The sequence below is a fragment of the Pantherophis guttatus genome, chromosome 18 (genome assembly GCF_059756535.1).
Source record: "Pantherophis guttatus breed Tessera chromosome 18, ASM5975653v1, whole genome shotgun sequence".
Taxonomy (NCBI): domain Eukaryota; kingdom Metazoa; phylum Chordata; class Lepidosauria; order Squamata; family Colubridae; genus Pantherophis; species Pantherophis guttatus.
This window is the reverse complement of record NC_142080.1, coordinates 11,836,919-11,858,480: the sequence shown is the minus strand read 5'-3', so window position 1 is coordinate 11,858,480 and position 21,562 is coordinate 11,836,919. Positions and strand designations below refer to the sequence as shown.

The 21,562-nt window shown below is 48.1% G+C and overlaps 1 protein-coding gene across 4 annotated transcripts; it reads left to right on the top strand.

Annotated features, from left to right (window-relative positions):
* Positions 1 to 423: 423 nt before the first annotated feature.
* LOC148111583 (uncharacterized) lies at positions 424 to 19,129 on the top strand. 4 transcript variants are annotated; one of them, XM_087880770.1, is made up of 4 exons: positions 4,019 to 4,133; positions 10,751 to 10,836; positions 16,371 to 16,456; positions 18,442 to 19,129. In XM_087880770.1, the coding sequence occupies exons 1-4, from the start codon at positions 4,096 to 4,098 to the stop codon at positions 18,694 to 18,696; spliced, it is 465 nt and encodes a 154-aa protein (XP_087736896.1). In that variant the 5' UTR covers positions 4,019 to 4,095; the 3' UTR covers positions 18,697 to 19,129. The 4 variants fall into 4 exon arrangements, 1 of the variants encoding a protein (XP_087736896.1); XR_015730360.1 differs by lacking the exons at positions 10,751 to 10,836; positions 16,371 to 16,456; positions 18,442 to 19,129 and adding exons at positions 424 to 808; positions 5,673 to 7,703 and having other exon boundaries at positions 2,582 to 4,133; XR_015730358.1 differs by lacking the exons at positions 10,751 to 10,836; positions 16,371 to 16,456; positions 18,442 to 19,129 and adding exons at positions 1,860 to 2,009; positions 5,673 to 7,703 and having other exon boundaries at positions 2,582 to 4,133.
* The last annotated feature ends 2,433 nt before the right edge of the window (positions 19,130 to 21,562 follow it).

Genomic DNA, 21,562 nt, shown 5'->3' with positions numbered 1-21,562 from the left:
ATAGTAATAATTGCTACCTTTTGCCCAAACCGATAGTTTAAAAATGCTTCAAAAAGTACGACAATCAGCTGAACCAGGCTTTTTTAAAACTTTTTTTTAGCATTTTTTTACTACCAATCAGCTGTGAGAAATCAGCTGTGCCTGATTGTCTATGAGGTTCCTGCTTGTTGCAGGGGCCATTTTGTGTGAAGTTCAGCCGCTTTTGCATTGCGTGTGAGTCAGTTGTGCAGCTTTTGTGTTATTTTTGTGCAAAGTGCAATAATTTCTTTTTGAGCTCTCTGTGATTCTGTGAGGTTCCTGCTTGTTGCAGGGGCCATTTTGTGTGAAGTCAAGCAGCTTTTGCATTGTGTGTGAGTCAGTTGTGCAGCCACGCCCACCCAGTCACATAACCACCAAGCCACGCCCACCCGGTCAACTGCCCACCAAGCCACGCCCACAGAACCGGTAGGGAAAATTTTTGAATTTCACCACTGCTCCAACTTCCAACTGGGTCATTCTGGGAAAAGCACCTTTGGGTTAATTTTGGAGACACGCTGCTCCTGGAAACCTCCCCCCCCTTGACCAGTTTTGGGGTCCCTGGCACTTCCGGTGGCGCAGAGGCCCTCCGTGAGGGACGGCCCACTGAACTCTCAGCCACGGAGGGTGCGGTGTGGCTTGCCAACTCCTCAGCAGATGTGGCAGGGGAATGGCCAACGTTTTACCTGCCTGGGCTTCCTTGGAAAGCAAACTTCGGGAGTGGACCAGGGTTTCCGTGCTTCGGAAGGCTTTCATTGCTGCAGAGAAGAAGCAGCAAAGGCCCAGGAGCAACGTAAGCTTCCTGCCATCAGATCAGTTGGCAACCCTGGCTCCTTCACAGGGAGATACCAACCCAGAGGAATATATGGGCGGTCCTCGACTTACGACACAAGTGAGCCCAACACTGCTGTTCTGAAGCAAGACAGTTGTTAAGTGGATTTCCCCCCATTTTACGAACTTTCTTGCCATGGTTGTTAAGTGAACCACTGCAGTTGTTGAGTTAGAAACAGTTGTTGAGGAAAGAAGGAAGGAATGAAGGAAGGAAGGAAGGAAGGAAGGAAGGAAGGAAGGAAGGGAGGGAGGGAAAGAGGGAAGGAGGGAAGGAGGGGAGAGGGAGGGGGAAGAGGATATGGGAATGACCTTTTAAAGATATTTTAGGACTTTTCTTGTCACATCTGTTAAGTGAATCACTGCAGCTCTCAAGTTAGAAACATGGTTGTTAAGTGAATCTGGTTTCCCCACTGACTTTCCTTGTCAGAAGGTCGCAAACTGTGATCGCTTGACTTTGGGACACAGCAACGGTCATAAATCTGAACCAGTGGCCAAGCGTCTGATGCTGGGCTTTTTTTTTCTGGCAGCCAGCAAACACTCTGCTGCCCATTGGGAGACTAAGGAGACTATGATAGATCTATCTCGGACTTATAAGTCCTCCTCAGTTAGCCACACCCTCATCCCATGTATCCTCCCTTTTTTTCCCTTTCCTTTTCATAGGCTTTATGTGTATTTCTCTTTAGCCAGGTTCTTCCTACATAAACCAAGATTTTTATGGAACCCTAATTCAGTGAAATCACAATCCACTAGTTTCTAGGCTTTTTTTTTTTCTGGCAGCCAGCAAACACTCTGCTGCCCATTGGGAGACTAAGGAGACTAAGATAGATCTATTTTGGACTTATAAGTCCTCATCAGTTAGACACACCCTGTTTGTATTAAAACGGTTCATTTGGCCATCTGTTTTCTAATCCTTTCTTCCATTGGTGGGGGGGATTTAATCTATCTGGATTGGCCGTCTCTTCGAAAATGGGGAAAGAATCTGATTTTTCCCCAATCCATTTTTCCACCTGCACAGAAGCACCAGAGAGTTATGGAAGGCGCTGGCCGCAGACCCCTATGCTAACCTGAAGATCATGAAGCCCCTCCTCAAAAGGCTTCAGGATCAAGACCCCAGCACCAAAGCCATCGGGAGGAGAAACAGCAAGTCTACCATGCCCATTGCAGTAAGCCCTCAGCCCGCGGCTCTGCTTTCCTTAAATCTAGAGGTGGGCCAGGCCTGAGGGAAGGGGGAAGGGGCTGAGCAGAAGAGTCAGCCTCGGGGGGTCTCCTCATCAAGAGCAGGCATGCCCTGGTTGGTGGGAGGCAGTGGGCAAACTGGTGGGGGCTGAAATTATTTAATTCGTTTTTAATTCGTTTTAAATTGTTTGTATTTATGTGTTTTATCTTGTGGCTGTTCACCGCTCTGAGTTCTTCGGGAGAAGGGCGGTATAGAAATTTAATTAAAAAAAAAAAATTGGAGCAAAATTTGGCATAAGCCCCCACCCCCCAAAATGCACCACTGAAAGTAGAGGCATCTGTGGGCTTCCTCGCCAGAACAGCTTTGATATTCATCCATCCATCCTTCCATCCTTCCATCTATCCATCCAGTCATTCATCCATCCATCGGTTCATCTATTCATTAATCCATTCATTTATTTATTCATTTATCCATCTATTCCTTTGTTTATTCGTTCCTTTATTCATCCATTCACTCATGTATTTATTGATTCCTTCATTCATTTCTTATTTCTTACAGAAATAATTAAAAAAGAGGAGGGGAAACCAGTTTGTCGTGATTTGGTTGACTTTCGTCAGGAAAATATTTCAACAGGAGAGGAATTAGATGGACCGCCTCAATGCATGGATGTCCGCAGCAAGGTGCCTAAGGAGGAAATGAAGGGTCCGGAGAGTTTCCTTCGCTACACTCTTCTCTGGGTGACAAGCGCAGTTGATGACCGGCATGAAAACTGGCCCTGAGATGTTCTTCTGGAGGAAGCAGGGAAAGGAACGAGCAATCAAACACGGTCACTGGAGTTCTCTGAGTCTCGCAGCGATCATGACAAACGCAAGAGAAGCCCACAGAGCATAGAAGAAGAGGGTTGAAAAGGAACTTGGAGGTCTTCCAGTCCAACCCCCTGCTCAAGCAGAAGACCCTAGACTATGCTGGACAAATGGCTGCCTGGTCTCTTCTTGAAAAGCTCCAGTGATGGAGCAGCCACAACTTCTGGAGACAAGTCGTTCCAAGGATGAATTGTTCTCACAGTCAGGAAATTTCTCCTTAGTTCCAGGTTGTTTCTCTCCTTCATCAGTTCCCATCTGTTTCCTCTTGTTCTGCTTTGAGATCTTCTCCAAGAGGATCTACTTGATCCTTCAGATCTTCCAGGGGTGCACCCACCACTCTAGCTGAGTCCATCCTGTTCCTGATGATTGTCTTCTTCTCCTTCTTCTGTCCTCCCCAGCCTTGAAGACTTCCCAGAGAGTGAGGCCACACCTGCTACTACCTTGGAAGCCACTCACTTCCTGCCCCCCATCTCTTACCTCCAAGGGGTGCTGAAGAACATATCCCAGTCCTCTCACGCTAAAGATCTGGATGAGAGGATACGGCTGAATCATCCATTCCAGGAGAACCTCGAGAATGTCTGGCGTCATAAAGAAGTCTCCAACCTCCGGGTGATACAGCAGCTGAGGAAGAAGAGTGGAGATACGGAGCATTAGCCAAGCCAAGGAAGGGAACTGCCCCGAGAGCCTCGACTAAAGATGCCACTTTCAGCCATTACGGGGAGAGAAAAAGAAAATACAGTCCTCGGTTAGTGACCACTGAAAGTCACAACGGCACTGACAAAAGGGACATGCCCATTCTTCAGACTTTCAGACCATTGTAGCATCCTCATGGTCATGTGATCGAAATTTGGGTACTTGCCGGTCCATATTTATGACGGTCGCAGTGTTTCGAGGTTCCGTGATCCCTTTTGTGACCGTCTGATAGGCCAAATCAATGGGGAAACCAGATTCACTAATTCATCAGATTGACCACCGTAAGAACTGCACTGCAGCGATTCACTTAACAACTGTGGCAAGGAAGGTCAAACAATGAGGCAAAACTTGCTTAAGAACTTTCGCTTAGCAACAGAAATTTGGGGCTCAGTTGTGGTCGTATATCGAGGACAGCTTTTAGACGGAAATCACTGAAAGATCTGGTTTATCCTAAGTATTCGACCACGGCATTGGCTTAAGGACTGCTGAAGTCACTTAGTGACCACTGGAGGTTCTATGACAGTCATATGTCGAGGACTACAGTATGGCAAAAGGTAATGTAAATGATAGTTGTAAGAATACAAAACTGCCTATAATGCAAAGAGTAAAAGGAAATTGTGGTCATTGAGTCTTCCTTCCTTCCTCCCTCCCTCCCTCCCTCCCTTCTTTTCCCTCCCTCCCTCCCTCCCTCCCTTCTTTTCCCTCCCTCCCTCCCACCCTTCTTTTCCCTCCCTCTCTCCCTCCCTTCTTTTCCCTCCCTCCCTCCCTCCCTCCCTCCCTCTGCTTCCTTCCTTCCTTCCATCCTTCCATCCTTCCTTCCTTCCTTCCTTCCTTCCTTCCTTCCTTCCTTCCTTCCTTCCTACCTCCCTCCCTCACTCACTCACTCACTCTCTCTGCTTCCTTCCTTCCTTCCATCCTTCCTTCTTTTCTTCCTCCCACCTTCCCCACCAACAACTTCTGGAGGGAAGCCCTTCCACCGATTAACAGACTAGCAGAAGACCTTGGAGACCCCCTGCTCAAGCAGCAGACCCTCTACAACAGGCACCCTCAAACTACGGCCCACGGGCAAAGAATACGGCCCGCGGGGTGGTGTGATTAAGCCCCGCCCCTTGCCCCGCCCCTAACTGCCTTATCTCCCAGCGAGCCAGCTGCAAGGCCAGCTGAGGGCCAGCTGAGGGGTGATCTCGCCGGTGCAGCCTGGAAAAGCAGCTCTGGGCTTGTAAAGTACTCCTTTAAATTAAAAGTCTCTAAAACAATTTAAATGGGGGCTTAGAAGGAGAAAAGCCAGAAAATAGACAGTTAAATTGGCCACGCCCACCCAGTCACATGACCACCTAGCCATGCCCACCCACCCCGTCCGGTCCCCCAACAGTCTGAGGGACTGTGAATCGGCCCCCTCTTTAAAACGTTGGAGGACCCCTGCTCTACAACCTCAGACCAATGGCTGTCCAGAATATTGGGGTGCATCCCAAGGTCTCCTCACCTCCGAGAAGAAAAGCTTCCCGATGGTCTTCTCTCTTAGATCGGGACGGGGCAGGTAGGTGTTGGCCTCTCTGAACATCACCTTCAGCCCCAGTTTAGAGAAGCTGACTAAATTCCCAAAAGAGGAAACACGGAGAGCTCAGATGAGATCTGCTGGTTAGGGAGAAGAAAATCACCAAGCTAGAGAAATCATGATGTGAATTCAATTACTCAATGAATTACTCCATTTAGAATATTTCTCACCCTCCCTCTCTTTCTCTCTCTTTCTCTCCCTCCCTCTCTGTCTCCCTCTCCCCTCCCTCTCCCTCTCTCTCTTCCCCTCTCTCTCTCTTTCCCTCTTTCTTTCTCCCTCCCTCTCTCCTCTTCCTCTCCCTCTCTCTCCACCTCCCTCTCTCTTTCCCTCTTTCTCTTTCTCCCTCCCTCTCTCCTCTTCCTCTCCCCTCCCTCTCCCTCTCTCTCTCCCCCTCCCTCTCCCCTCCCCTCCCTCTCCCCACTCTCTCTAGCTTTCTCTCTCTCTCTGCCTTTTCTTCTTCCTCTCCCTCTCCCCTCCCCTCCCTCTCCCACCCGCTGCCACTTGTAGCCAACCTCTTTTGTCTTTTAATTTCTTACAGGACCAGGAAGAAAATGGCTTCGAACAAACCATCAGGAGTCACCGTCATGTCCCAGCATCTAACCTTCTCCAACTGACTGAACTCCTCCTGATAGCCGGCACATAATATTAAATTTTTGATGGCTTGCACTGCATTGCTAAATCATGAGGTTCATGAGGACTTCCTTGATGGGTCTGCCTTTTAGCGGCTTCTTGCTCTCCCATAAAATTTTAAAGGACTCGTCAGAGAGTTCTGAGAAGAAGAGACAGACAGAGATTGATGGGCAATTTGATGGGACAAGTCTTCTCAAAGCGAAGAGAGAAAAAAATGTGCTTAGACCAGACTGATCCTGAGGGAAGGGTCAAACGTCTCATAACTCTCGAGTCCCTGATCTTCATATTCTTAGACAACCGTCTTGAGGAGGAACTTTGAACTCCATATATGGAATTGGAATTTTTTCCAATTCCATATATGGCGGAGGGGGTCAACTTATTTTCCAAAGCAGCAGAAGGCAGGAAGAGAAGCAACGGATGGAAGCTACTCATGGAGAGAAGCAGCCTGGAATTAAGGAGAAACTTCCTAACAGTGAGGACAATCAACCAGTGGAACTTCTTGCCACCAGAAGTTGTGAGTGCTTCATCACTGGAGGCTTTTAAGAAGAGACTGGATAGGCATTTGTCTGGGATTGTGTAGCATCTCCTTCTTGAGCAGGAGGTTGGACTAGAAGACCTTCAAGGTCCCTTCTGGCTGTGTTCTGATAGATAGATTGATTGGTAGTGTGGGATGGGCTGATGTGATGGGACAAGGTGGTTCCATAGGTAGCCCAGCCCTGTAGCATCTATACCTGGATATGAGGGAAGGACGGTGTCTTGAGAGCGTTTTCTCCCCCGAGGCCTTTCCCTCTTGGGCCTCCTTGGAAAGGGAGGGGGCTCTTTCAGGCCAGGCTTCATCTCCCCCTGAGAAGCCTTCAGAGGGGTCCTGGCAGATGTCCTGCGCACCAATTCTGGCAGCACCAGCGCTGGAGGCTGCACCTTCTTCTGGATGTCCAATTGAACTGGGGAAGACGTCACAATCAGAGGCAAGGCCTCCATGGTTCTGGCTAAAGAACTGGATGGGTGGGAGCCAGAGAAGAGGACTTCCTGATTGTCCCACTGACACAGGTCATTGTTGCTGATTTGTGACTCTGACTCCTTGCTGTCCTTCTTCAGGAAGGGAAGCTTTTTCAGCCTATGATCCATCCTGTTGTGAAGAGTGAGTGTTGGAACTGGAGTAGAGTAGAGTAGAGTAGAGTAGAGTAGAGTAGAGTAGAGTAGAGTAGAGTAGAGTAGAGTAGAGTAGAATAGAATAGAATAGAATAGAATAGAATAGAATAGAATAGAATAGAATAGAATAGAATAGAATGAGCTGGAAGGGATCTTGGAGGGCTTCTAGTCCAGCCCCCTGTTCAAGCAGGAGAACCTATAGCATTTCGGATAAGTGGCTGTCTAGTTTCCACTCTAGGGATTCACTTAACAACGGTGGCAAGAAAGGTTGTAAAATGGGGCAAAACTCACTTAAGGACCGTCTCACTTAGCAACCTCAATTTTGGCCTAGATTGTGATGGCAAGTCAAGGGTTGCCTGCGTTTCAGTTTCCTTGCAGACCATCCAGAATCTCTTCCTTTGTGAGATGGACAATCCTTTCACTTAGATGAAGAAAGAAAGAAAGTTTGTTTTGAAGGGGGGGGGGCGATTTTGGTGATTCAATGCAGCTTCTGGTTTCAGAGCTGAGTTTGCTCCAGTTGCTTTAAACACCGGCAGCTCTTTAAATTTCGAGTTTCTTGGCCTCTTCAGCTTTGAACAACCTTCATGGCATCAGATCTCCCTACCGTCAGTTTTGCACCTAACCATTCCTTCTTTCTCACGGGGTTACACAGCACATCAAGGTGTCTGCGCTTTCTCCAGAGATTTGAGCTGCCATTCACTTGCTGAACGTTTTCTGGATTGGACACAAATAGTTTCATTACTGGAAGAGACTTTAGACATGAAATAAACGCTAATAAGTCAAACAACAATATGAGAGCGTGTTATGTTCAGGGTCCCAGCGTCTGTGAGAAATATACCCTATTAATAATGTCTTTGTGTATTTTGAATGCCTTCACTGAACATAACTATCTGCTGTTTCCACGAGTCACAGCTATTGTCTTAATCAGTTGAACTTTGAACTGAGTAGAATTCTCCAATTATTTCAGAATAAGAGAGTTGGAAGGGACCTTGGAGGTCTTCTAGTCCAACCCCTAGCTCAGGCAGGTGACCCTACAATCATCTCAGACCAATCTCTTCTGAAAAGCTTCCAGTGTGGTTGGAGTTTCAACTTCAGCTTCAACTTCTGGAGGCAAGTTGTCCCACTGGGTGAATGTTCTAACGGTCAGGAAATCTCTCCTTAGTTCTAGGTTGCTTCTCTCCTTGATGAGTTTCCACCCGTTGCTTCTTCTCCCGCCCCCTTCTTCTTTGGGGCAGCCCCTGAGATATTGGAAGACTGCTATCCTGTCTCCCCTAGTCCTTCTCTTCATCAAACTAGACATAGCCGCCCTGAGTCTTCGGAGAGGGGCGGCATATAAATTCAATTGATTAAATTAAATTAAATTAAATTAAATTACCCAGTTCCTGCAACCGTTCTTCATATGTTTTCGCCTCCAGTGGTATTAAGACTTCACGGGCTCTTGATTCTCTCCCTCTGTTTACGCAGCCCAGAACTGTGTTGGCTTTTTTGGCAGCTGCTGCACACGGCTGGCTCCTATCTAAATGGTTGTCCACTAGGACCCCAAGATCCCTCTCACAGTCACCACTATTGAGCAAGGGACCACGTCTACGGTACCTGTGCATTTGGTTTTTCTTCCCTAAAAGTAGAACCTTGCTCTTTTCACTCTTGAATTTCATTTTGTTAGATAGCGCCCAATGTTCAAGTCTGTCAAGATCCTTCCGTATCTTGAGCCTATCTGCTGGAGTGTTGGCTATTCCTGCCAGCTTGGTGTCATCTGCAAATTTGATGAGTTCCCCATCTCTCCCCTCCCCATCTCTCCCACCAAGCCATCAGTGACTGTCTGATAGGCCATGTCAATGGGGAAACCGGATTCACTTAAGAACCGTGTGACTAACTTAACAACTGCAGGTCGTACAGTGGGGCAAAACTTGCTGAAGAACTGTTTCGCTTAGCAGCAGAAATTTGGGGCTCAGTTGTGGTCGTAAGACGAGGACAATCTATAGAAGGAAATCACTGAAAGATCTTGTTTATCCTAAGTATTCGACCACGGCATTGGCTTAAGGACTGCTGCGATCACTTAGTGACCACTGGAGGTTCTATGACGGTCATATGTCGAGGACTATACTATGGGAAAAGGTAGTGTAAATGACAGTTGTAAAAATACAAAACTGCCTATAATGAAAAGAGTAAAAGGAATTTGGGGTCATTGAGTCTGCCTTCCTCCCTTCCTCCCATCCGCCCTCCCTCCCTCTGCTTGCTTCCTTCCTTCCTTCTTTCCTTCCTTCCTTCCTTCCTTCCTTCTTTCCATCCTTCCTTCCTCCCTCCCTCCCTCCCTCCCTCTGCTTCCTTCCTTCCTTCCATCCTTCCATCCTTCCTTCCTTCCTACCTCCCTCCCTCCCTCACTCACTCACTCTCTCTGCTTCCTTCCATCCTTCCATCCTTCCTTCCTTCCTTCCTTCCTTCCTTCCTTCCTTCCTTCCTCCCTCCCTCCCTCACTCACTCACTCACTCACTCACTCACTCTCTCTGCTTCCTTCCTTCCTTCCATCCTTCCTTCTTTTCTTCCTCCCACCTTCCCCACCAAGAACTTCTGGAGGGAAGCCCTTCCACCGATTAACAGACTAGCAGAAGACCTTGGAGACCCCCTGCTCAAGCAGCAGACCCTCTACAACAGGCACCCTCAAACTACGGCCCACGGGCAAAGAATACGGCCCGCGGGGTGGTGTGATTAAGCCCCGCCCCTTGCCCCGCCCCTAACTGCCTTATCTCCCAGCGAGCCAGCTGCAAGGCCAGCTGAGGGCCAGCTGAGGGGTGATCTCGCCGGTGCAGCCTGGAAAAGCAGCTCTGGGCTTGTAAAGTACTCCTTCAAATTAAAAGTCTTTAAAAACAATTTAAACGGGGGCTTAGGAAGGAGAAAAGCCAGAAAATAGACAGTTAAATTGGCCACGCCCACCCAGTCACATGACCACCTAGCCATGCCCACCCACCCCGTCCGGTCCCCCAACAGTCTGAGGGACTGTGAATCGGCCCCCTCTTTAAAACGTTGGAGGACCCCTGCTCTACAACGTCAGACCAATGGCTGTCCAGAATATTGGGGTGCATCCCAAGGTCTCCTCACCTCCGAGAAGAAAACCTTCCCGATGGTCTTCTCTCTTAGATCGGGACGGGGCAGGTAGGTGTTGGCCTCTCTGAACATCACCTTCAGCCCCAGTTTAGAGAAGCTGACTAAGTTCCCAAAAGAGCAAATATGGAGAGCTCAGACGAGATCTGCTGGTTAGGGAGAAGAAAATCACCAAGCTAGAGAAATCATGATCTGAATTCAATTACTCAATGAATTACTCCATTTAGAGAATTCCTCAACCTCCCTCTCGCCTCCCACTCTCTCTCACCCTCCCTCTCTCTTTTTCACTCTTCCCTTCCCTCCCTTTCTTCCCCTCTAACCTTTCCTCTCCCTCACTTTCGCCTTCTGTGTCTCCCTCCCTCCTTCTTTCTCTCCCTCTCCCCTCCCTGAGACTGATTTCTAGGATCTTACCCAATGAATCCAAACACAGGATGCAGTGAACCAATGCTCTTTATTGATCAACGTTTCTATTACAGGTATTTAGCTGGAAGTGGCCCCTGGACTCCTGGACCATGACTTAAGTACCTGGGAGGCGGAGCTAAGGGAAGGAGGGGTCAGGGGAGGATCTAGGTGGATGTAGAGTTAACCCTTATCATACCTGGGATGGTGAATGGTGGGCATTTACACATAACAAATCCCCCTCTAAATGCCCAACAGTTGGACCTGTTACAGAATCCATGGATCAGGCCCAATAACTGGCACGAGTCAATCATTTGAATAAGTCTCTTTTATTTACAGGTTCATCATTACGTCACATACTGCATCTGGAAGTGGAAGTCGGGGAAGAGTGTGTCTACTTTTTATACTTGTGGGCAGAGATTCAGGTAAGGAGTGGTCAGTGGGTGGTACTGACCAAGTGAGTATTGTAGTTAACCCCTGCACTACTGTGTCCCTGTTGACCCCTGGCATGAGTAAGGCATTTATTTCTGACAAATCCCCCTCTAAATGCCTGACCTGTGGCTGTGGATCTGACTGTTTAAATGGTGCCCAAGGGCGGATATTGAGTTTGGATACCAGGTGTGAGTGTTGCCTGCCCTGTAGTGGTTTTGTGAGTATGTCTGCAGTCTGTTCTTCTGTGTCGCAATGTATGGCCTTTACAAATCCGATTTTAGAGAGCTGTCTCACATGCTTGTACTTTATGTCAATATGCCTGGATCTCTGCCCTACCGCGTCGGCCATGGAGATTTCTATAGCGGCCTTGTTGTCTTCGTAGATGTTTATCGGATACGCAGGTTTGCACCACACACTGGCGAGTAGGTCGTCAAACCAGATGAGGTTGTTTGCAGCCTTGGATAGGCATATGTACTCCGCCTCTGTGGTTGAAGTGGCCACTAAGTTTTGCTTACCCGTGTACCAATGCACCAGACTATTGTTCAAGTAGAATACGTATCCTGATGTGCTTTTCCGGCTTTTGGTGTCACTGGCCCAGTCAGCATCAGCATAGCAGGAGAGGACGGGCTCGTTGGACGGCTCTGGTTCTAGGACTAGGCATGCGTCGGCACTTTGCTTCAGGTACCTCAGTACCCTCTTTACAGCGTCCCAGTGGTACATGGTGGGTTTGCCTATGTGCCTGGACAATAGATTAACTGATAATGCAATATCTGGCCTGGTCCAGTTGGCGATATATAAAAGAGAGCCTATGACTGACCTGTACAGTGTGTTGTCTTCAAACACGGGTGATTCACCATGTGTATTTTTTAGGAAGTCCGGCTGCATGGGTGATTCACACCCCTTGGCATCTGCCATGTTGCATTTGTGTAGTATTTCTTCTATCTTTTCTTTCTGGGACAGTTGAAAGCCCTTAGGTGTTTCGTTGACCTGCACGCCTAGGTATCTGTTTATTTTCCCTAGGTATTTTAATGTGAAGTGTTCACTTAGTTTACTGGCGAAGGCGTTGCGGTTCCCTTCGTGTTTACTGATGTAAAGTATGTCGTCCACGTAGACTAGGATGTATTCTGGTGAATCCCCCTCTCTCCTAGTGAAAAAACAGTTGTTGGCTATGGTTGCTGTAAATCCCATTGACTTCAGGACCTCAACCAGGCACTCATACCAGCGTTTGCCGGATTGTTTCAGTCCATATAGGTTTTTGTGAAGTAGCCAGGTGTCCCCCCCTGTTGGTCTCTTTACTGTGTGGTGCCCTAACGTATATTTCCTTATCTAGGTTGCATGCAGGTAAGCTGTCTATACATTGAACTGATGTACCTCTAGTCCTAGCAGGGAAGCGATGACCAGGGCACTCTTGACACTTTCAGTCCTTACAGTTGGTGAGTAAGTGTCAGTGTAGTCTTCTGGGAACCTCTGGGCAAATCCCTGGGCAACCAGCCTAGCCTTGTACAGGTTTTGGCCACCCTCCAGGTTCTTGATTTTGAAGATCCACCTGGTACCTATCGTATTTTTGCCCTCTGGAACCTCGGCTGGAATGTAAACTTCTAGCTCTCTCAGACTGTCCATTTCCTTGGCCATGGCTGATTCCCATTTCGACCTCTCCTCTTGTGGTAGTCTCAATACCTCTTCATATGAGTTAGGTGTGATATGGTTCGTGTGTATGTGCATCACATAGTCATTTAACCTTCTTGGTAATTGGTTCCTGGTTGATCTGACTGGCCTATCTGTCGTTTGTTCGGTGTCATGTAAGTACCTGGCTTCCTTTTGTGTTAGTGAGTCTACACTTATCTTGGGGTGATTCCCTTTCCATTCCTCAACCTTGATGCCTTGGAGCTTGGGTTTGTGTTCCTTCCTTTCCTGTCTATCTGCTGTTTCGTGTTTATCTTGCACTTGCTCGTCTGGCCTAGTCTCCTGCCTGGTGGATACCTCGTTGAGGTGTATCCTGGACCAGTTAGCTTGTTCATGGAATACCGCTGTCCTAGAGATCACGAATCTGTCGTTATTGTCCACAAATCTGGTACCTGGCTCGTACCCCATAAATCTCAGTCTCCTGGATACTTTGTCCCCCTTCCTGCGCAGCTGTTTGGGTATATGGACATCAGCAGTTACGCCGAATACATGTAGGTGTGCTATCTGTGGTTTTTTGTTGTACATGAGTTCGTATGGCGTTTTGTCTATTACACTGGACCAGGTTCTGTTGAGTGTGTAGTTTGAGTAAACTAAGGCCTCAGACCAAAAATGTTGACCAATTCCCGCGTCCTCTAAAGCGCACCTGATCATAGTCTGTAGCGTGGAATTTCGTCGTTCTACGACACCGTTCTGAAAGGCCGAGAACGGGGACGACGTAAAGTGAAGCACGCCTTTGGATCTGAGCCAATGAGAGAAATCCTTTGACAGGAACTCAGATCCTCTGTCTGTCATGATTTGTTTGATTTGTGTGTTGTTTTGAGTCTCTACCCTTTTGTAGAACTCTTTGAATTTTTGGAAGGCCTCATCCTTTCGTTTTAGAGTATAGACGAAGCCATAACGACTATAATCGTGTACGATGGTGAGAAAGTATCTTTTCTTGTATTTCATGGATGGCCTTAGGGCCCCACCAGATCCATATGGACTAAATTGAATACTTGTTTGGTGGCGCGTGAGGATTTCTTAGGTCTGGGTTTGACCTTTAGCTTAGAACATTAGCACACCGAGCACTCGAGGTAATTTTCACAACTCTTTATTTTGACGCCCTCGGTACAGTTGGCCATTTTTTGGATTACGGGGAAACTGGCGTGCCCTAGTCTCCGGTGTAGTAAGTGAACACAGTCGTCGTGCATGAGTTTGCCTATCGATGGCCTTCCCTGGGTGTGTTTGGTGGAGTGTGTTTCATGTGTCATGTTCTCCTCACTCTCTGTCTCTCTCTCATTCACCTGTTCTTCCTCAGCTTTGTCCTGGTTAGTGTCCTTCGTGTATTCTGAGTTGGTGTATATGCTGGGTGTGTTATTCTCATGGAATGTTATGTATGGTAGCCCTTGCTTGATTGTCACTCTACCTACTCCCTCTCTACCCTTGCTGACGTGAGCCTCCCCTTCTGCAAAGGTTACCTTGATCCCTGATTCTTCACTGAGTTTTAATGCAGCCAATATGTTGTGGGGTATCTCCGGGACCAGTAATACCCCCTCTATTTTCCCTATGCCTGGTAGCGTAACTACCCCCCTGCCTGTTACCTTAACTTCGCTTTGGTTTGCAACCTTGATTGAAAAATTCTCCTCTGTGAATGAGGAGAGCAGTTTTTGGTTATAGGTCGTGTGGTTGGAGGCCCCAGAGTCCAGAAGCCACGAATTGGCCTCCCCATCCTGACATGTTATGTGGGTGCGCTCCCCTATCCCATATAATGATCCTGTTCTGCTGTCACGTGAACTATCCCTGTTCCCCCTCCTGTCTCTGGGATTGGGTGAGTCCCTGCGTCTGTACCTCTCTTCAGAAGTGTGTCTCTCTTTCTGTCTGAATCTATGTTCCGGTCTGCTTCTCTCTCTGTGGTTCTTGGGGCAGTCTCTCTTGAGATGTCCCCTTGACCCGCAGCTATAGCACTCTGTTACGCCATGCTGCCTGTCTTGGAAGGCTACTTTCTTTTCGTGTTTATGTTCTCTGGAGGGACCAGAGCGGCTCCTTTTCAGATTGTCTTCAGCGATCAGTTTGTTAGACAGCTTCTCAACGGACAGGAGGCCTAGACTAACAGTATCTAAGTGTGCTAAGAAGCTGTCCCATGAGTGATCTAAAGAGTTAATTATTACACTCTTCATGATCTGATCTGATATGACTTCCCCCCTAAGGTGTAGTTCTGCCCTGGTAGCGTTTAGGGACACCAGGTGCTCGCTTATGGGGGTCCCCGGTTTGACTCTGGCAGAGAAGAAATCTTTGGAAATCTGGGTAGTGGTTGCCACACTTTCACTGTAAAATAACCCAAACATTTTTTGTATGATTTCTGACACAGTGAGATTGTGACCAATGCTATGGTAAATTGTGGGAGATATGCTAGAAATTAAAAGGTAAAATGCCCTATGGTGCAATACAGTCCAACTCTAAAGTCCATGGTCTCTCTGGGGGGGTCATTAATAAAATGTGACATGTTTTCTTTTAGGAACACCACCTGAAGCTGCTGTGACAACTCTAGGATATTGCCCTAATCCATCCTCAACTTTGGAAAGTCACCAAGTTCCCAGCATTATTTGTAAAATTACTTACTGCAGGCTGCTGTCCATGGTTCTTTATGTGCCTATAACAGCAGTACGGCATGGGAACGCTTGCCGGCAGTTTAAAAGTCCCTCTCTGTAATTTTTTTCTTTTTTCTTCCTCTAGGTGAAACAGTGCATGCGCGAAGTCCATTTCAGCTCTGCCGTCGTCGTGGAAGGACCTGTTCATTGCAGCTCCAGCGTAGAGGTCTCTATCTCTCGGGTAGGCCTCGGCTTCGGTCTTGGGGGTCCAGGTGTGCTCCGGAAGGTGTCGTCTTGCAGCGGCTTCGTCAAAGTGAAGATCCTGATGGCGTTGGAGTCCCGGCGACGAATGCAGGTAGCTGCCCCAATCCCTGCATTCTGGGGTGCGTGGCCTGGGCGATCGGAGGCGCGGTGTCCTTGGGGTGCGTAGGGGGGTTGGCGCGCTGGCGTGGGCATCGGTAGTCCTCGGGTGGGTTTTCCGGTGCCCCTCTCCTCGCTTTCCTTTTTGCTTGGGCCCCTCCGGTTCCCCTTTTGCGATTTTGAGGCCTGGGCTGAAGGCGGCGGCAAGGGTCTTCATGGCCTTATCGACTTGCCACTCGGTCGGGGTGCATCTGGAGTCCGAATCGGATTCTGTCCCCTCACCCCGGTCACTTTCTTCGCCGCTTAGGGTCGGGTATTTTTCGCGCGCCAGCCATTTTGAATTCTGGCTACCGATTGGACGGGAGTCGGCCATCTTGTCCGACCACGTGGTCAAAGATGGCCACCGTTTCAAATTTTGAGCGGGGCTTCGCGGCTCGGTGACTGCTGTGGGGTCTTTTTGGGGCGATCCACTCACCGAGTTCAGCTTTTCGAGCTCCGGATCCTAGTCTTCCTCGCTCCTCGCCACATCGCGGTCCATTATGAAGCTTCGCAGGTCCGCGAGAAGGTTCTTGTCGCTGGCTCGCTCCTTTAGTAATCATAGGACGTCGAGTCGTAGTCTTTCTTCCTCCCGGTCATCATGGTCTGCTATTTTTCCTTTCTTGACCTCCCCCTTTTCTTCTGTTGCGGTGGCCTTGGGGTCGATCGAGGTTTCTGCCTTCCCTGGCGATCCCGCTGGGTTGCCCTCTCGTTGCTTCGGTGTCGTTGCCATCTCCTTGGCAGCGATGTGTCCTCATTGCGTGATCGGGAGTTATTGGGCCATAAAACCATCCTCTGCTACCATATTGTTACAGAATCCATGGATCAGGCCCAATAACTGGCACGAGTCAATCATTTGAATAAGTCTCTTTTATTTACAGGTTCATCATTACATCACATACTGCATCTGGAAGTGGAAGTCGGGGAAGAGTGTGTCTACTTTTTATACTTGTGGGCAGAGATTCAGGTAAGGAGTGGTCAGTGGGTGGTACTGACCAAGTGAGTATTGTAGTTAACCCCTGCACTACTGTGTCCCTGTTGACCCCTGGCATGAGTAAGGCATTTATTTCTGACAGGACCTGCTTGCGTATTCTGTACCCGTACCCCTAATTTAGTCGTAAGGTAGGCATGTTGTTTGCTGGGTAGAGGTTTGGTCAGGATGTCTGCGGCTTGCTCGGCGGTCTCACAATGTACAGCCTTAATAAAACCAATGTTTGTTAATTCTCTGACATGTTTGTGCTTAATGTCTATATGTCTGGACCTTTGGCCTACTGCTTCTGCCATGGATATGTCTATGGCTGCTTTGTTGTCCTCATGTATTACTATCGGGTAGGCCGATTCATTCATCTTTTGTACCATTGGAAAACTAGCGTGGCCTAGTTTTCTGTGTAGTAAGTGGGCGCACCCATCATGAATGGGTTTGCCAATATGTGGTTTCCCTTTGTGTGTTGTGTTTGTGGTGGGTTTGCCTCCTGCGGTGTGTTCTCCTTCACCCCCTCTATTTTCTGTGGGCATGCTTGTCCCTTTCTCGTTACTTTCTGAGTTAGTGTTTGAGTGCTCTTGGGGCACTAAGTAGGATAGTCCCCCTTCTATGATGATCTTTCCTATGTTTCTCTTTCCTTTGGTCATATATGCTTTCCCTTCCCTGAAGGTTGTCTCAATGCCCAAGTCTTTACTTAGTTTGAGTGTTGCTAATATATTGTGGGGTATTTCTGGGATGAATAGTACCCCCTCTATCTTCCCTATTCCATCTATGTGTGCGCTCCCTTCTCCTTTCACCAATACCTTGTTCTGGTTGGCTACATTGATGTGGTATTCCTTAGGTGTGAATGCCTCCAGTATGTTCCTATTGTTGGTGGTGTGATTGGTGGCTCCTGAGTGAATGAACCATGTGTTCCTTCCTTTTGCCTGGGTGTTTGGGTGTTGGTGGTCTCTAAGTTCGTATAGTGACCCAGTCTGACTATCCCTGGAGCTATCCCTATATCCTCTCCTGTCCCTGGGGTTGGGTGAGTCCCTGTGCCTGAACCTGCTTTCTGGGGAGTGCCTGTCTGAGTAACCTGGTTTGCGGCCTTGCCTTTCCCTATGGTAGCTGTGGTCCCTGTCCCTCTGGTTTCTGGGCAATCTCTCCTATAGTGATTCCTAGACCCACAGTTAAAACATTCTGGCTTATCTTGGTCCCTGGTCTGGAAGTCTACCCTTTTTGTTGGTCTGCTTTCCCTGAGGCTTGATGAGCGTTCCCTTCTCAGGCTGTCCTCCGCAATCAGCCTGTTGGATAACGTCTCTAAAGAGAGGTGCTCTATGTTGAGACTATCCAGTTGCATGATAAAGTTCTCCCAACTGGGTTTAGGGAGTTTATGATGATGCTTTTCATGATATTATCAGAAATGGTTTCCCCCCTTTGTATGAGTTCTGCCCTGGTGGTGTTTAGCTTGAGTATATGTTCCCCCATGGGTGTCCCTGCCTTATGCCTGGCTGAGTAAAATTCCCTGGATATTTTGGTTGTAGTGGCTGCACTCTTACTGTAAAATAAATTAAGTATTTTTTATAGTATCTCTGCCACGGTTAAGTGGTCGCCAAGACTGGGGTAAATGCTGGGTGACAAGCTAGACATTAGCAGATAGTAAGCCCTGTGGTGCAAACAGTCAATCTCAAAAGTCCATGGCTTCTTGGGTGGGTCATCAAATAAGTACAACATATTTTCTTTCAGAAAAGCAATCTGTAGTTGGTGGTACCACTCCAAAAGATTGGCCCCATCTAATTTCAATTTGTAATTGTCAGCAGTGAAAGTTATATTACTTACAGTCTGTTGCTGTCCATGGTTCTTTATGTGAGTGAACTCACAATATGCTGGGGGAATGCTTGTTGCCAGTCTGAACTGACTTATCTCTATGTTCCTTGTACTTATCTCTATGTTCCTTGTACTTATCTCTATGTTCCTTGTACTTCCTGTAGGTGGCGACTGGGCATGCGCGAGGCTCATTTCGCGCCGGAGGTCGTCTGGTGAGGAGCTCCTTATTGCTGCTCTCAGGCCTAGGCCTAGGCCTGCTGGTGGGGGGCTGGGCTCGCTCCTGGCGGGCCCGTAGCCCTCCCTGGGCGTCGGATGCCATGGCTGGGCCCCTGCATCTTGGGCGAAGGCTGGAAGAAGGCGAGGAGGTGAGGCGGTCGCAGGTCGAGGATCCCTGGAGACGGTGGCGGCGGCTGTCGTAAGTCGAGGATCTCCCGGATTCGGCAGCACGGTAGCAGCGGTGTCAGGTATGCTTCCTTCAATATCCAGGAAAGAAAAACCCAAACTCAATCATTTTAAAGAGCTTAGTACTTTTACTGAATATGAAATGATCGCAACCCAGGTAAAGCTGGAAGTGAGCAAAATGCGCGAAATAGCATCTACTAAGCTTCTCCCCCCCCCATGTCCATTGACCATCATCCAATCCAAAGGTCTCCCAAAGGTCAGGTGGCATCACGTCTGGCAACGTCATTCATCAGGAATGTAGGGCAGTTGGTCAGCCGGCCCCTTTGGAGATTCACTTTCGTTTCTTGGGAAGACACGTCCTACAATGGAAAAAACACCTCCTGCACCTTCCCCCCCTTCGCCCCCTTTACTAGTCCCTCCCCCCGTTTCTTATGGCAGCTGAAGCAGGCAAAGCTGAGGCTGACATTCGGCCCCTCTTGCAGAAGAGAAGTTATTCCTAAATAAGAGAAAGGGAAAAAAGAGAGAAACAGAATATATACAATAATTATGGTTTATCTGGGTATTTGGTATAGAATTGCTGTATTTTCTTGGGAGCTCGGACATCCCGTTTATTCACCCATTCAGCCTGAGACAAAGGGAAATGTTTCCAGGCTATCAGATATTGGACTTTACCATGGTGTTTCCTAGAGTCCAAGATTTCCTTAACTTCAAAATGTTGCTCCCCCTCTATGAGAATGGGAATTGGAGGGGTGCTTTGATCAGCCCTCAGGGGAGACGAGTGTTCAGGTTTTAATAAACTAACATGAAATACAGGATGTATACGTCTCAACGTTTTTGGCAATTCCAATTCAACTGTTACTGGATTAATCAGTCTAATCACACGAAATGGTCCTACATACTTAGGGCCAGTTTTTTCGACTTCTGGGTAGTCTGTAAATATTTAGTAGATAAATAAACTTTATCACCCACTTTATAAATGTGAGCTGGGGACCTTTTCTTATCGGCTTGCGCCTTATGGGCCCGGTGTGCCTCATCTAATGCCTTCCGAGTCACTGCCCATGTGCTCTTTAATTGTTCAATCCAATCCATCAAAGAGGGATTCTGGGGATCATCTTGTGGTAGCTCGGGAATGGGTACGAAATCCTGGCCCGAAGCGACCTTAAAAGGAGTGAATCCGGTGCTACTGTGTACGGAATTATTATATGCCACCTCTGCAAATGGCAACAAGTCTACCCAATTGTCTTGCTGGTAATTTACGTAACACCTCAGGTATTGTTCTAGAACCCCATTGGTTCTTTCATAGGCCCCATTTGTCTGAGGGTGGTGACTGGAACTCAGCCCCTGGGCGGAGCCTATCAACTTCAAAAACTCTGTCCAGAAACTGGAAGTAAATTGCACACCCCTTGGAGATCCATGTAGCCGGTAAATCTGCCGAATAAACAGTTTTGCAAGGGTTTTTGCTGAAGGGATCTTTGAGCAAGGGATGAAATGTACTTGTTTGGAAAACAAATCAGTTACTACCCAAATGACAGTGCAGCCTTCACTCTCTGGTAAGTCCACAATAAAATCCATAGATATTTCCTTCCATGGGGCATTCGGTCTGGCCACACCTTGCAGTAATCCAGGGGGTTTTCCTGGAGGTCTTTTAGCCGAGGCACATACTGGACAGCTAGCCACATATGCCTCTATGTCCTTTTTAAGTGCAGGCCACCAAAATTGTCTCTTAACAAGATGTAGAGTCTTGACAAACGCAAAGTGTCCCACGGCCTTGGCATCATGAGCATATTTCAATACGGTTGTTCTTAATGTGGTCGGAACATACAATTTCGATCCAACCCAAGCTAGTCCGTCACAAAGTGTGCATTCATTCGAGTGGTTCTTAAACCACTCGTCAGTTTTTAGCGCTTCTCGCAATTTTTCGAGTAAATCCCCCAAGAGTTCTGGTTCGGGTTTTCCCTGCGCTCTGGTAGTGACAGGTGTTGCCAATTGTGTCGAGGGGATCATAGGTTGAACCACCTCCTTCTTGATGCTGTTATACTGCGGCAATCTGGAAAGTGCGTCCGCCATGAAGTTCTTTCCACCAGGAAGATAACGTAGGGTGAAATTGAAACGATTGAAATGTTGGGCCCAACGAGCCTGTTTTGGTGATAGTTTGTGTGGTGTTTTTAATGCCTCTAAATTCTTGTGATCAGTCCACACTTCGAAAGGGTGTTTCGCCCCTTCTAAAAATTGTCTCCATGTTAACAGCGCCCATCTAACTGCAAACGCCTCTTTCTCCCATATGGCCCATCTCCTTTCCATTTCTGATAGTTTACGGGACGTGTAAGCACAGGGTTGTAATATCCCGTTCTCATTCTTTTGCAAGAGTATTGCTCCTACAGCTACGTCACTGGCGTCAGCTTGTACTACAAAAGGTTGTTCCATGTCGGGGTGTTTGAGCACTGGTTCAGCCGCAAACAGCTGTTTCAATTTTTCAAAAGCGGCTTGACAATCCATAGTCCATTCTAGTGGTTTCGAGGGTTTGGGCTCTACTTCCCCTTTCCTTTTTAGCAAGTCTGTAATTGGTAGTGCGGTTTCTTATGGCAGCTGAAGCAGGCAAAACTGAGGCTGACAGGCAGTGGATCCTGGGTGACGTTGGAGGACCTCCGGATGGGCCAGGAAGCCTGGTGGAGGCCGCGTGGTTGGTGAGTCATTGTTTCTTCTCCTCATTCCGCGGCCTAGGGAAGTTGGTGCGGCGGGTGGCGAGTGCAAATCCTGCAGGTATTCAGTCCTGCAGGCGGCTGGGTCTTGGGTGTAGTTTTTGGGGTGCGTTGTCCCACGTGGTGTCTGCTGGCGTGCTGCAAGAGTTCCGGTGGCTACCCTGCTGCTCTTTTGGGGGTGCTG

What these genes read in the sequence shown, in the direction of transcription:
- LOC148111583 (XM_087880770.1), top strand. Translation starts at nt 4,096, where the DNA reads ATGACAGTCATATGTCGAGGACTACAGTATGGCAAAAG. An exon ending in ACTTGTGGGCAGAGATTCAG is followed by an intron (nt 10,837 to 16,370) that starts GTAAGGAGTGGT and finishes TTTTATTTACAG; the next exon opens with GTTCATCATTACATCACATA. An exon ending in ACTTGTGGGCAGAGATTCAG is followed by an intron (nt 16,457 to 18,441) that starts GTAAGGAGTGGT and finishes TACTTCCTGTAG; the next exon opens with GTGGCGACTGGGCATGCGCG.